Source organism: Trachemys scripta, chromosome 2 (assembly GCF_013100865.1).
Source record: "Trachemys scripta elegans isolate TJP31775 chromosome 2, CAS_Tse_1.0, whole genome shotgun sequence".
Lineage (NCBI taxonomy): Eukaryota > Metazoa > Chordata > Testudines > Emydidae > Trachemys > Trachemys scripta.
The window spans coordinates 111,184,028-111,200,016 of NC_048299.1; the positions used below are offsets into that span (position 1 = coordinate 111,184,028).

Below are 15,989 nucleotides of genomic sequence, written 5' to 3' on the forward strand. Positions count from 1 at the left end.
GATGGTGCTTCTGCCCCAATAGGCTGCAATATATAGGTAAAGGGCTAGAATTTTTTGGCTTTTAATCAACTCTTTTGGAGGATCAAGTATTTCGGAAGTGTAGGTATGGCAAACTGCACCTAATATCTGGAGGAATTAAAGGGGATTTGGAGAAAAAAATATTATTCCTATTTTAAATGAAACAACAGTTTGGCCTCAGCATTATTAAAAGTAAGCTTTCACCTGCTACTAATTTTCTTCGTGATTACAAAGGCTGTTTGAACACAAAAAGAAACTGCTTAAGTACTGCAAATGAGAACACTAATTGGTGAGGAAATGTACACTAATGAGCAAAGGGTGTTTATAGGAGTGTATCTGTAAGTAAAATAACTTTACCCTCATTTTTGGGCAATTCAACTAGATGATGTATGTATTTGGGAGCAAAACTTTAAGGGCATATGCCCAGCCAAACTGCATGCTTTATATGCTCTCTTTGAAAACCTAGACTTTCATGTAATAGTGAGCCATGGAATGAGTTATCCTCATGCCTTAGTGAAGAAATGCACCACAACTCACCTGAGGCTCTACCTCTTGAGAATTCTGGTCCCTCTTATTTAGGGCAAATCTTTCTTTTTAATTCGTGTTCACCAGTCTCTTTAATCATTTTGAATTGAATATTTTCTCTCTCATTCTCCCTCTTTTCTTTTTTAAAAAAAGGCACTAGAAATGCACATAACAGTATGAATGTGTGGTTACTAAAGCACTATAACCACTCTTTCTGGAAAAAAGCATTCCAGAGTGAACACACACTTCTTATCTACCACTATTTCTAAATTTCTCTTCATGAGTGGCTTCTAATTAATACACCCGAACCTAGTCATATGCTTTGGGACTGTCTTTTTCAGATATATTATTCTGCACTTCTTTATACCGAAACATCTAATTTTAGTCAAACCTATACCCCAAATTATCCAGACCTCTCTATTTTCAAATGTTTCAATTTTTGTAGTCCACAGTCCACCACTGGATTTGCTGCTCACTCAAACTCATATCAACATCTAATTAACATACTTTCTAGGCCATTTTGAAATATGGTAATTTTAATCTCAGCTCTGAACTCATCTCCACTGTATATTAAACACTGATTATACTGGTCCAGTAAGGTACTTTTCTATCATGCCCCCCAAAATGGTCAGAAAATGGCAAAAACTAAGAAAAAATTAAAAATGTCCAAAAAGAACTGAAATATTAAATCCAACTAAACTGAGGAAACTTCCCTGAAATTTTTTTTAAACATCTATGTATTGGGACTTGCAGTTCTAAGCTTCAACCAATGGAAAAGTAGGAACGGGGGGGGGCTATCATGTGTCCTTGTGCTGCGAGGAGTACGCAAAACTGTACATTGCTATTAAATTCTTGATTTATTAATTCTACTTTTGGAACCTCTCCCTGCTTAATTTTTATAAAAATCCTTTATGTTTTTGAATTGCACTTTTCGCAACAATTTTTTTTTCACAATAGCCATGCTTTTCTTTCAAATTGGAATTGATCTCTTTGGGGATTTAAATATAATATTTTAAGATCACCTCTCTCACAACGATTTATTTAATGACTGTAGATCAAACATTGTCCAGCCTCCCTGTTTGGTTACCTATACTTTCATTCTCTCAATGTGCATAACTCAATTAAACTATAGCACCAAAGACTCAAGATAATCTAATAAGGAGTGCAAAATAAAACAGAAGTAAAACTGATTCTGAGAGAAGGTATTTGCAAGACACTTAAGACTCAGTACAATTCCAAAATACCTTTGGCTGTGGAGCCAACAGATATTCAGTGATCCTCCATGTCTTTACAGACATACAGGTTGCTTGCCATTGCAAGCAAGTGTTAAGATGTCCAGTTTCCCAGTGATATTATGGAGCCCAGTGCCTCCATGACATTCCAGCTGAGGGCTGAATTCCTCCCTAACTGTCCAAAAGGCAACCAAGACACTTAAAAGGGACCCACATCACATATAGGAGGTCCGTGAACAGTGATGACAAGCAAGGAGAAGAAGAGAGCGCTCCCTAAAACTATGGGAACCTCCACTGCCTCAGGAACTCCCAACTCAGCCCATGTCCCATGTGGAGAGGAGGCGGCAGTCAGGAGAGTTACAGAAGACTTTTATTTTTATGCCCAGACACAGGTCCTTCTACTTCCCTAGGGCCACAATCACACCAACTCTCTGTGCAGCTCAGCAGAGACCAGGAATAAGAAATGGCCCTGCTTGAGGCCACCAGAGAGTTTGTGTGTTTCCCATCTCTAAAGGACAGTGACATAAATCCCCACTGTTCATTATTTGTACAGTGAAGTAGTTTCTTTCAAATTTTAGAAATTTTTCAAGTCCCATCATTAACAAAGACCATCAATAATGTTACGGTAAAGCAGATATATTTTCCTCTAATACAGATCTTTATCTGCACCGTATAACCTTCTTAGGGATGTCTTGAAATGAAATAATGGAGAACAAATGGTGCTTAAACTAATTCAAAGCAAAAGATAACATCAAAGTAAAATAATAATTTCCAGAGATAATATTGCTATAGATATTGACATAGATATAGATATGTTTCCAATGCTTAAACATTTAAAAAAAAACAACTTATAAATAAAAAGCAGTATTTAAGTAATTAAGCTATTCTTTTCCTTCTTTGTACCTCTGGATATAGTAAGAAGGGAGAAAGAAGCTTCTCACAAGTTAATAATGCAGCATCTTAAATAGTGTACATAACTGATTGGAGCATGTAGAGCTGCTTACTTCAGCTGAACAAATGCAGTAACATAACGACACAGCAATGTTGCCCAAGTGTCAAAAAAGTCACTAGCTTGGGAAATCACAACTGAAGGACCATTGTTACATATGGTTTCAAATTATTCCAACTATTTTTTTTTAAAAGTATTAGAATACTTCTGAATATTACTTATTCACCTTCTTAAACATACTGCATTAAAAATACAGTAAAATGAGAAAAGAGACATCGGATTGCAAGTTAACTTCTTATGAAATTTGCAAAGTTAAAATCACAAAGAATCAGGAAATGAAACATTAAGGTTCCAACAGCAATGTTAATTCTACTGCGTCGCATACACATCCAATTATACACCTTTTGCCATATAAACTGTAAATATTAAGAACGACATTTAATCAGAAAAACATGAATAGAAAATCTTACATAATCAGAAATGATTTGTCAATTGCTAATGACTTTAAAAAAATTCCTCCAATATTTGCCTGCTAAGTCATCCATAGAAAATGTCTACAAAAAAGAAAAAAAAAAACAAAAAACTTCAGAAAGTTAGATGTGTTACAGAATCAAAGTATTTTTCAAACATTTTAACTAATTAAGCCTTAAAACACCCATGTGAAGTAGAAAAAGTATTATCCTCATTTTAAAAATGAAACTGAGGCAGAGAGGTTACAATGGAAAATACGTTCCAACTCTAATTATAGCAGTTTCTACTGTTGGCTTTAGAGCATTATTCTCCTATCAGAGGTTCATCTAATATATTTCTCCCATCACTGGAGAGAATTTCTCCCCACCTATATATACCCATATGCTGGAATTGCAAGTACAGCTCCATAGTTAAGGTTCAGTTGAGATTTGAACTTAAAGCAGGTATTCGACCACTTTGTTATGTGCGCAGAATAAAGCATACTCTCCCCAAAATTACAGCACTTGCTCTTCGATGAGTACTGAATTAATGTTCTGCGAATTTACAAGTAAACCCATTAATTTGGGAGTTAAAGAATCTATTCAAAATTAATTGTAAGAAATTAAGCAAACTGTCAATTTTTTGTCTCAAATGATCTCAGCCCAGGCATTATCAATTTACACAAAAAGTAGCAGAGCTGGATCTTGGAGATTTGGCGCAATCAGTAGATTCAGACAATATATATATATATATATTTTTTAGGAACAATGGGAATTTCATCTATTACGTTTCTTAAATAAAAGTTTTTCCATCAGAAGTCAAATGTTCTCCTTCAGAGAAACTCAAATACGCTCTACCATCTTTCATTGTTCTGAGTGGGACTGAGGCCAGGCTGCCCTTAGTAAAAGTGGTCCATCCATTTGCTCCACATGCTGCTCCTTTCTGCCACCTAACAGAACTGGGGAACTACTATTTTCCAGAAAGACAGGTTAGACTCCATGAGGGGAAAAAAAATTGACACCTTCTAATGTCTTTAAAAATCAGTTCACAAACACTAATGTGCATTATTATAATTTTGTGTGTATTGCCTCGTGTCACTCTAGTGCTGAGGTAAGGTTGTTTGGGTGCCTTAACTGGATTTGCATATCATAACAAATTTGGTTTTCTTTTAAGTCTAATATATACTCCTCTGAAGTTCCTGGGTTTATAATGCTCCTTTTGGGGATAATTACAATGTCCCTGTAATATTTTTACCCAAAATTTGTACTGTCTGTCTAGAAAAGTGTCCTGTTTTTAACAGCATAATACCCTAAATTTTTACCCAAAATATTTACTTTCAACATTAACTCCAATTTAATTACAGGTTTCAGAGTAGCAGCAATGCCCCTCTGCCATGTACATTGGCCAAACCGGACAGTCTCTCCGCAAAAGAATTATGGACACAAATCTGACATCAGGAATCATAATACTCAAAAACCAGTGGGAGAACACTTTAACCTGTCTGGCCATTCAATCACAGACTGCGGGTGGCTATCTTACAACAGAAAAACTTCAAAAACAGACTCCAACGAGAGACTGCTGAGCTGGAATTGATATGCAAACTAGATACAATCAACTTAGGATTGAATAAGGACTGGGAATGGCTGAGCCATTACAAACATTGAATCTATCTCCCCTTGTAAGTATTCTCACACTTCTTATCAAACTGTCTGAATTGGGCTAGTCTGATTATCACTTCAAAAGTTTTTTTCACTTCTTAATTGGCCTCTCAGAGTTGGTAAGACAACTCCCACCTCTTCATGCTCTCTGTATGTGTGTATATATATCTCCTCAATACATGTTCCATTCTATGCATCCGAAGAAGTGGGCTGTAGCCCACAAAAGTTTATGCTCTAATAAATTTGTTAGTCTCTAAGGTGCCACAAGTACTCCTGTTCTTTTTCCAATTTAATATAGGTTTTGTCTGAGAATACACACTTGTGTGTTTCTGGTAATATACACACAAATATACTCAGATATACAGGTAACGTGGCTTGCAGTGTAGGGATAACTACAAGGAAAGACCCTTTTAAGACAGGAAAAACAATTATCAAATATAACGACGAGTCAACGGTGCTGCTGAATAGGATCTATTTAAAGTATCTGACAGATAAGCAGGTGGTTTGGACTAAAAGAAACTTGCACATGAAAACGTATCCTCCACAAAACAGAATTTGAATAGAAGTAAAACAGTGCCATCTAGCGGCAATCTAACAGTTACAGAATACTGAAGAATCTGCAGGGATTGATTTATATAAACTTGTGGAATACATGTGTTTTACCTATACAATTCTGTGGTTACAGAATATGCAGCAGAACCAAGCTCTTGCTACCAAACTGTGCAGCAGTCTGTTTTACTGTTTTGGGTTTTTGAAACTTACATTTTTAGCCCTTTTGACTATGAAAGAAAACTTTCAAACTACAAAGAAAGGCACATATATATAAACTGACTGATGAAAACAGAGGTCAGCAATGGGCCTTTCAGAACAGATAGTGAAAAAGGTTTAACTGGTAACATACAAGGGGACAAGAACATTTAAATTTTCACTCAGTCACATTTTCTGTTGCAAGGTTGAAAATGGCTTTTCCAATCTACACTAGCAGTTGCATGATTTTCAAAAATGGTTCCAGAGGGAACTATTGCAGATATCAGTTTTCAGCAGTTATTTTTCCTTATGTAGATGGAAATGTAGGAATTGCCTTATTAGATCAAAACAATGGTTTGCCTAGAATATTATCCTGTTTCTAAGAGCGGACAACACCAGATGCTTCAAAGGAAAGTGCCAGAAATGCTGCAACAGGCAATTATAGAGTAACCTGCCCACAAGACAAGTTTCTTAGGGATAGTCTGCACAAGATGTTATACAGATCTAATCATTTTGGTATACTTAAGCCACCATAGTTATACTGGTATAACTCCCTGTGTGGACACTCATTCTGCAACTAGTGTCTTTTTCCAGTTTAGTTTAAACTGCTTCCGAAGTATTAACTAAACCAAGAAAAGGCATTCTTATTCTGGAATAATAGTGTCCCCAGAGGGAGTTACATTGGTTTAATTCATACTTTACCCTTTTACCAGTGTAACTTCCCAGGTAGACAAGCCCCTCCATCCATTAGAGGTTGGTTTATGCCCTGAAACAGGAGTTCACATGCCTTCTAAAAAAAATTTAAAATCTCTATTACAGTAACTTTGAATGTTCTCATTATTCGTAAGTGTCCAATTATTTTCAAATCTTGGTAAGCTACTCATCTCAATGGGGCCTGACTGCAAACCTGTGCAGTGTTTTCTTTCTGGCTGCCTCTGCCAGTCAGCATTCTTTATTTTTATTTATAAAACTCCCCAGCAAGGGGGCAGCAAGGGTGAGATTGCTGGAGAAGTCCGGATGCTGATGTTTTAACCACCATCTTGTCTAACTCTATTCAGAGTAGATCTATGCAACAAAATGGTAAAATGTCCGTCTACAGCAGATTTCTCACTGCTGCTACCATCCATGGAGCTCTACTTGTAGAAGCAACAATCAGAAATTTTAATTAAAAAAAAAAAAAAAATCTAGTTGTAGACGAGACCCTGACTCCACAGTCAAACTAAAACAACAAGATGTGCACAGTCAGTCAGTCACCTCAGTGGGGTGTTGATTCCAACATACTAACGACAATTTAAATGTAAATTTTGTTAACTTGCTCACTGCTAGTCCTTTTAAGCAGAAATATCTTATTTAATGGTCTTATTCATAACTGCTGTTTGATGTAGGAAATACTGGAGTGGAGAGCAGCGGGTCAAGTTGGTTGTTGTCACGGATCACTAGGGTAGAAGACTAGGAGTTCAAAGCCCCTTATGGCCCCCACCCCAACAAATTCAAAATCACTCTTTGCCTCTGCCTGCAAAGAAGGAGGGTAGATTAGATGCATTATTTCTCCACTGCCAAAAGTCTTAACTACCTCCTGGGTGCCAAAAATCTTAACTACCTCCCACGCCTTCTGAGGTGCCAAAAGAACCAACTGTCCCCGACCAGGCTGCCAAAAACTCCAGCTTCCTGACAACTTCCAGAATGCAGTAATGCGTTTAATACAAAAATCTGCCACACTGAAAAATTGAGACAGCATAAAGTAAATTGTATTTAATATCAAAATAAACACCACAAGGAAAACCATCCCCATTGTATTATTCATTTTTGCATTTATTTCAAAATTGAAGGGATGTATTGAAATTGAGACTGCCACTGAACTTCCAATATATGGCCACGGGCTTTGCCACAGAATTTTATTTCTAACTTGCCACAAACTACACAGCGCCTTAATCTTATATTATAATACATGATAACATGGTATGTACAATTTTTATCGGCATCATTTTGTGCACTGGTTGCATTATTCACTAGTGGTGAATCCATAAACAAGTTATGCAGGTTCTCCGAAACTACACTTCTACCTCGATATAATGCTGTCCTCGGGAGCCAAAAAATCTTACCGTGTTATAGGTGAAACTGCGTTATATCGAACTTGCTTTGATCCGCCGGAGTGCGCAGCCCCGCCCCCCCAGAGCACTGCTTTACCACGTTATATCAGAATTCGTGTTATATTGGGTCGCGTTATATCGGGGTAGAGGTGTAGTACCAATACAATTTTTATACCACACCCCACCATTATGCATTGTGTTATGCACCACACACTTTACTGAAAAACTATTTAAGTTTTAGAGTTTTAAAAAATTGTGTGAATTTCTCAATCCTCTACCTATAGATTATTTATCTGAAGTCCAACCGTAAAGGGAGAAAAATTTAAGTTTAAAGATACCTTCTGTTACAGATCCACAATATTGGTGCTACCCCCCTAGCTTCAGAATAGTCTCTTGGAGAAACTCTTCAGTGTGCCAGACACCTAAGGGTCTCGCTCTTCCTTTAAGATAGGCCACACGACCTCACCACCTCCTGTGGCCAAAACATCTGCGACTCCAGAACTGCAGTTTCACACTGCAAGCTCTGTTCAGTGAGACCAACTTAGGTCTGGTCTACACTGGGGGGGGTGGGAGGGTGGAGGAGCGGGGAATCGACCTAAGATATGCAACTTCAGCTACGAGAATAGCGTAGCTGAAATCAACGTATCTTAGGTCGACTTACCTCGCATCCTCACAGCGCGGGGTCAACTGCTGCCGCCCCCCGTCAACTCCGCTTCTGCCTCTTGCCACAGTGGAGTGCAGGAGTTGACGGCAGAGCGATTGGGGATCAATCACTACCCGTCGATCCGGCGGGTAGTGTAGACATACCCTGAGAGACTCTCCTGGTAGAGACTTGTACACTCTTCAGGGATTAATGCACCTTGCCAAGCATTTCCAGTGACATTCAAACAGCATTGTCAAAACAGTAGGGTTTATTAGTCAACTGGAATACAGCATAGACAGTCCTTAGGTTAGCACAGAAAACTGCATGTTAAAGCATAGACCATTTTAGTTAGCCCCGAGCCCAGCCAAGCTGTAGTGAACCCCTGGTTCAAGCTTTGTCTGTCTCTCCATCTGACCACCTCAGTCAGATCACAAGTGATGGCTGCTGGAAGGAGCCAGGGCTAACTCTTCTCCCTCACCCCACACACACATACCCCCCTCTCTAGTCCTTTGTTCTCCAGCTGAAGGATGTTTGCTCAGCTTCCTGCTAAGAGGTGAGGAAATCCATCTCCCTCTGGGTTCTTGGATGCTAGACTCAGTGTCCTAGTGATTGGATTTGCCATTATCGTCTCAGATTTTCCATTGATATGGGGTTAGCCTCGGCCAGTCTTTTTCCAATGACCCATTCAAGCTCAGACAACTAGGCAACATTCATACCTATGTCTATGAGCCTGACCTGAGAGCAAAGACATTTTCCACCCAAGAGAAACAATGTAGCATACAGGGGAAACTGAGGCACACATAGGCAATATAAAAATATTACCTAAAATTCATGAAACCTACAAGTAACCTTTCTTATAAAAAGATACACTTTAAAATATCATGGCTGAAATACTGGCCCCATTAATGTTCCTATTGACTTCAGTGGGCCCAGGATTTCATCCAATGACTTTCAAGCTGGATTTCTGAGGATCTTCCAAAGCAAGGAGCAATTATTAACAAGAGATTAATTATTAATAAGCCATCTGTCTAGCCAATATCATTAGGCTATTTACCACAGCAATCAAGGTAGACATTCATCTTAAGAAGGAGTTTGAAGAAGGGTAGGATATGACTACACTGATTACTGAGAGTTTTAATGTGCCATGGGGAAAACCAACAAAATGAAAATGAAAGCTGTCATCACTGGCAGAGCAAAGGGAGCAGATCATAACACACAGAGATAAGAGACTGGAAAAATTAAGGGGGAACCTCTGGAGGGACTTAATCAAAGAGAAAAAACCCATGTGATTTGGACAAGATCAAGTTCCCATTTCTGGCTCTGCAGGGTCACATGATATCTGACCTTACATGCTGAATTACTACAATGTTTATAAACAATTACAAATTAGTAGTGTAATTATTACATGGTGAATGAAAACTCACTGCATAAAATAACTTGATATTTAAGAAAAAAAAATACTAAGTTAAAAAAAACCCCAAAAGCACAGTTAAATAGATGGACATTTTACCTCAGATGAAGTATCCCAATGAGGGTGGCAGCTAGATCTGAAGACATTCTTCCCATAATGCAGCAGCGACTTAAAGAAGAAAGTAAGTCGGTTGGTAGACATGGTAGAAAGTATACAAGCTGCACTAAACGTTGCTGTGACTCTGCTGGAAGAAGAACCAGAGTGCCATCTAGTGGATCTACATTTTAAAAAAGGTGACACAAAAACTGAATTACACATTATATGCATGAAAAGATTTCCCCCCTAATATTGCATAAGACGCTGAAGACTGATTAATCTACCAAAGCCCGACTTGTCCCTTCAATACTAGAACCCATGGTAAATGGATGGCCACTGAGGACTGTTTTCACAAATACAAGAGCAAACCAATCAAGAAGTTTGTCTGTAAGGACAAAGTAACAGAGAAGGCAAGGAAGGGTAAAGAAATCAGGAAGGCCATTAGGGCTCCTAAGTCGCTGTAAGTTAAAATTTATTAACAATACCAAGCATTTACAATACATTTTTCATCTTCAAAGCATTTTACAAATATCAGTTAAGTAAAATATCCATATGACTTTTCGTTGTTGCCTAAATGTCAGTTTCTGTATGGCTCTTTCTATTTGGGTTTTGGTAACCACTTCCTTTTAGATTGTCCTTGTTTGGGTAAGTGTAATCCACTATAAAAAAAACTCCCATTCTAGCACACCTATAGAAAAAGTGATAAACAAAGTAGCCAGACTCTCTGCAGACTCAGGGAAACAAAGATTCCATTATTTTAGAAAGCGAAAGGTTAGATACTTCTTCACAATTCCAGTATTGCTAACCCCAAGCATTCAAAGATCGTGAGTCAGCCCAAAAATTAAGAGATTGGTTTAAAAATCTTGAGATTGTTTAAAAATACTAGATTTGGAGTTCTTTTTAGGTATCTTGGGTTTCTTGAGTGTGTAGAGTAGGCTTGAGTCACATTTTCAGACTTTTCTCTGCAACAGTGAAGTATAGAAACAATTTTAAAATGAAAACAGATTTTTATAATATCACTTGACTAAGAGTTGGGGCTTTACGAAAAAACAGTAAATGTTGCAAGACTCAGGATTAAAACTCGTGAATTAGCAACACTCCAGTAAGAAATACTTCCTCCAGGAAATTCCAATGCTGCAGAATAATGGAATAGACAGAGAAATTATTATTAAAACAACAGTAACAAAAATACTTTATATAGGACTTTTCATCCTGATAGACCTCAAAACATTTTACCAACTTTTATATAAAATACAGGAATTCCTTTCACCCACAAGTGAAATGCGGCCTGGGATGGAACAGAGGAGCTGTTTAACAGCATATTGTAACACTTATTATTTGTATTGCAGTAGCAACTAGTAGCCCAGTCATGAACCAGGGGGCCTCATTATGCTAAGTACTATATCAGTGGTTCTCAACCTATTTACCATTGTGGGCTGCATATGCGGCCCACAATATGTTATGTGGGCTTCATCCAATACTACCTGTATGGATGTGAGGATGTCACATGGGCTGCAGCCGTGTGCTGATTGGGCCACACATTGAGAACAACTGCACTATACAAATATAACAAAAAGATGATCCCTGACCCAAAGATTAATTATTTTAGTACATGACATTTTGGAGCTAGAAAAGAAGAAAAATACTGCATCCAACTGATACAAGGAAGAACATAATTTCTTGAAAATCTGGGCAAGCAGAATATAATTACCCAAACTGGAATTTGGCCAATACAGTAGGGCTAACTTCCCAACTCTTACGACAAATACCGTTCTTTAAAAGTCTCATCCAAAGTATAACACCTCTAGGAACTAGGGCTGTCAAAAGACTAAAAAACTTAATCGCGTGACTAAACACACTGTTAATAATAGAATACCATCTATCTAAATATTTTTGGATGTCTCCTACATTTTCAAATATATTGATTTCAGTTACAACACAGAATACAAAGTGTACAGTGCTCACTTTATATTTATTTTTTATTACAAATATTTGCCCTATAAAAAACAAAATACTTTTCAATTCAACTCATACAAGTACTGTAGTGCAATCTCTTTATCATGAAAGTTGAACTTATAAATGTAAATTTATGTACAAAAAAATAACTGCATTCAAAAATAAAACATAAAGAGTAAAACTTTAGAGCCTACAAGTCCACTCAGTGCTACTTCTTGTTCAGCCAATCACTCAGACAAACACATTTGTTTACATTTACAGGAGATAATGCTGCACGCTTCTTGTTTACAATATCACCTGAAAGTGAGAACAGGCATTCTCATGGCATTGTTGTAGCCGGTGTTGCAAGGTATTTACATGCCAGATGCGCTAAAGATTCATATGTCCCTTCATGCTTCAACCCCATTCCAGAGGACATGCGTCCATACTGATGACGGGTTCTGCTCAATAATGATCCAAAGCAGTGCGGACTGACCGCATGTTCATTTTCATCATTTGAGTCAGATGCCAGCAGCAGGTTGATTTTTTTTTTTTTTTTTTGGTGGTTCGGGTTCTGTAGTTTCCACATCGGAGTGTTGCACTTTTAAGACTTCTGAAAGCATGTGCCACACCTTGTCCCTCTCAGATATTGGAAGGCACTTCAGATTCTTAAATCTTGGGTCGAGTGCTGTAGCTATCTTTAAAAATCTCACATTGGTACCTTCTTAGTGTTTTGTAAATCTGCAGTGAAAGTGTTCTTAAAACGAACAATGTGCTGGGTCATCATCCAAGACTGCTATAACATGAAATATATAGCAGAATGCAGGTAAAACAGAGCAAACATACAATTCTCCCCCAAGGAGTTCAGTCACAAATGTAATTAATGCATTATTTTTTAATAAGTGTCATCAGCGTGGAAGCATATCCTCTGGAATGGTGTCCGAAGCATGAAGGGGCATACAAATGTTTAGCAAATCTGGCATGTAAATATCTTGCAATGCCGGCTACAAAAGTGCTATGCAAACTCCTGTTCTCACTTTCAGGTGACACTGTAAATTAGAAGTTGGCGGCATTATCTCCCGTAAATGCAAACAAACTTGTTTGTCTTAGCAATTGGCTGAACACGAAGTAGGACTAAGTGGACTTGTAGGTTCTAAAGTTTTACATTGTTTTGTTTTTGAGTGCAATTGTGTAACCAAAAAAAAAAAAAAATCTATTTCTGTAAACTGCATTTTCATGATAAAGAGATTGCACTACAGTACTTGTATGAGGTGAATTGAAAAATACTATCTGTCATTTTTACAGTTCAAATATTTGTATATAACATAATAATATAAAGAGAGCACCGTACACTTTGTATTCTGTGTTGTAATTGAAATCAATATATTTGAAAATGGAGAAAAACATCCAAAAATATTTAATACATTTCCATTGGTATTCTATTGTTTAATAGTGTGATTAAAACTGCGATTAATCGCAATTAATTTGAGTTAATCATGTGAGTTAACTGCAATTAATGAACAGCTCTACTAGGAACGTACTCCTTACAACCCTGTGGTTCGTTAAGAACCTGAAGAAATAAGGCCTTTTGAAAGCATTAAACTATTACTAAATAGAGAGAAACATAAAATAAAGGAATATCACCAAGTCCAGGTTTGTACGGAAATTAGATATCAAGTGTTCTCATCTATCAGACTATGTCCAGCCCCCCCCCAAAAAAAGCTTCAAATCAAACTTCAGTGTTGTGGGAAATAAAACTGCTGCAGCCATGATTTTCTTTGCAAATTTCTATTTTAAGGTTACAAATAACCATTTCATGTGTGTACTCTGCCTTTAATCAGGAGATAGCAGGATTTTTCACTCCTTGTTCCATCCCTCTCCTGTCAAGTGATAGGTAAAATTCATTATGTTTTAGTACAAAAGTCTTACCATAAATTCGAGAAGCAGTGGCTTGCAAACTTTGTAACAATTCCTTGTTTGAATGAGATGCAGCAGAATGAATGGTCTCAATCAACTGGTTTGAAAGCTCAGGCTTTCTTGAGCCAAGCAGAGCAAGCTGCTGAGGTAGGCCAGCCAGCCAACGAGATAAAATTTTACTTCGGCTTCTAAAAGAAGGGGGGGGAAAGTTAGTTGGAAAAATTATTTTCTATTCAGTACAAATATTCTTAAATCTAGTTTATGTTTACAATAAATACAGAATACTTATAATACTGTAATTTAGTATCTATTTATAATATTTCAGCAAGGAGTCTGATTGTGTTGGTACATGGTGAATCATCATACAAGCACTTCTCTCATGGCCCCAACAGTTTATGCAGCATGTAACCTAACAATATCCTTCAGAACTCAATTTCACAAATTGACTATATGCTGGTGAAAAAGCATTTCCTTTTATTTGCTCTAAATTTACCATCTATTAATATCCTTTAGTGACCCAACATATTATGGGCCAGAGGAAAAAGCACAGACAATTCAGGGTTCACTATATCCTTAACACTGAATACCTAAAGTCCCCTATAACTCTTCACTTTCCAGACTAACATTTTTTTTGTCTCATATCATATTTAATCATATCTTCACTGTCCTTCTCTATCTTTTTAATCTCAGATTTTTTTATTTTTTTTAAGAGAAAAAGAAACTGGACAAAATGCTTTAAAGAAGGGAGTTCAATACACGGTCATGTTCCTTTAGTTTCTTACCCATCCTATTTGCCTTTTTCATTGCTGCTACACCCTAGACCAGGGGTAGGCAAACTTTTTGGGCCGAGGGCCACATCTGGATGGGGAAATTGTATGCAGGGCCGGGGCAGGGGGTTGGGGTGCAGGAGGGAGTGCGGGGTGTGGGAGGAGGTGTAGTGTGCAGGAAGGGGCTCAGAGCAAGGGATTGTGGCAGAGGAGAGGTGCAGGGTGTATGAGGGGGCTCAGGGTGCAGGAGGGGTGCGGACTGCGGGAGGAGGCTCAGGGCAGGGGGTTGGGGTGCAGGAGGGGTGCAGCAGGTGGCTCAGAGCAGGGGGTTGGGGTGCACAGGGGTGCGGCGGGGGCTCAAGGAAAGGGTTTGGGGTGTAGGGTGAAGGTGCAGGGTGTACGAGGGGGCTCAGGGCAGGGAGTTGGGGTGCGAGGTGCAGGCAGGGAGTTCGGGGGTGGGGTACAAGAGGGGTTCGGGCTCCGGCCTGGAGCCGCTTACCTCAAGCAGCTCGGGGTGTCAGTGGCGCGCACCGGGGCCAGGGCAGGCTCCCTGTATGCCTGCCCTGTCCCCAGCCCCGCGCCACTCCAGGAAGCGCTCCAGCCCCTGGGGGAGGCGGGGCGGAGGGCTCCATATGTGCTGCCGTTGCTGCGCCTCCAGGTACCTCCCCCGAAGCTCCCATTGGCCACAGTTCCCCGTTCCCAGCCAATGGGAGTTGCGGGGGGCGGTGCCTGGAGGCAAGTGCAACGCATGGAGCCCTCTGCCTCCCCCCCCAGGGGCCAGATCCAAAGCCCTGAGGGGCAGGATCTGGCCCGCGGGCCGTAGTTTGCCGACCCCTGCCCTAGACTGACATTTTGTATAACCATTCCCACTCTTTAATCCACAGGATTTGATCTCTTATCTCATGGTTTATATTCCTAATTAGGAGCAAGGTTTTTGTTTGTTTTTAATCAGAGACCTTCTAAACAGCTTTTTTTTTTTTTAAATTATGTCCATCATAACTCCTATATTTTTATTTTTTTTAAATATATTTATCTATATTTTTTCTAAAGAACTTTAACAGATTAGAGAGGCATTATTCTCCCTTTCAGAAAGCATAGCAGTTGGATTACATTTAGCCAAGTATATATTTACAAACAAGTGTGTTGCATTATTCAGTCCTCCCAATATTTCCATTATTTAAAGGATATTTTTGAATGAATTATGTAATGAACTTCCATGAATTCATGTACTTCCCTCATTTGATCATGAAGGTTTTAAACTTGCATTATTATTTTTTATTACTAAATACAGTCTCTCCATGTTTCCAACAATGTATTTAAACAGTTACAGATACGTCCTGTATCTCTCCCATCCAAGGAAAAGAAAAAGTTCATTACGGTGTACTGAACAGTAAGCACAGTTCTTAAAGTATATTGCTTCTACAGATTCACACCCAAAGATTGAGCATGTCCATGCTACTGCTTATCCAGATGCTTCTGGAGCAGGGGTGGGCAAACTTTTTGGCCCGAGGGCCACATCTGGGTGGGGAAATTGTATGCAGGGCCATGAAT

At 38.6% G+C, this 15,989-nt stretch overlaps 1 protein-coding gene across 1 annotated transcript in view; it reads right to left on the minus strand.

The window, feature by feature from the left end:
- Nucleotides 1-15,989, minus strand: part of TEX10 (testis expressed 10) — a 120,659-nt gene that overhangs the window by 59,520 nt on the left and 45,150 nt on the right. Inside the window, exons 8-9 of the mRNA XM_034761416.1 lie at nt 13,684-13,859; nt 9,823-10,000 (exon numbers count right to left, since the gene is read on the minus strand). Of these exons, the coding sequence (XP_034617307.1) occupies nt 9,823-10,000; nt 13,684-13,859 (354 nt within the window). The remainder of the gene's footprint in view (nt 1-9,822; nt 10,001-13,683; nt 13,860-15,989) is intronic.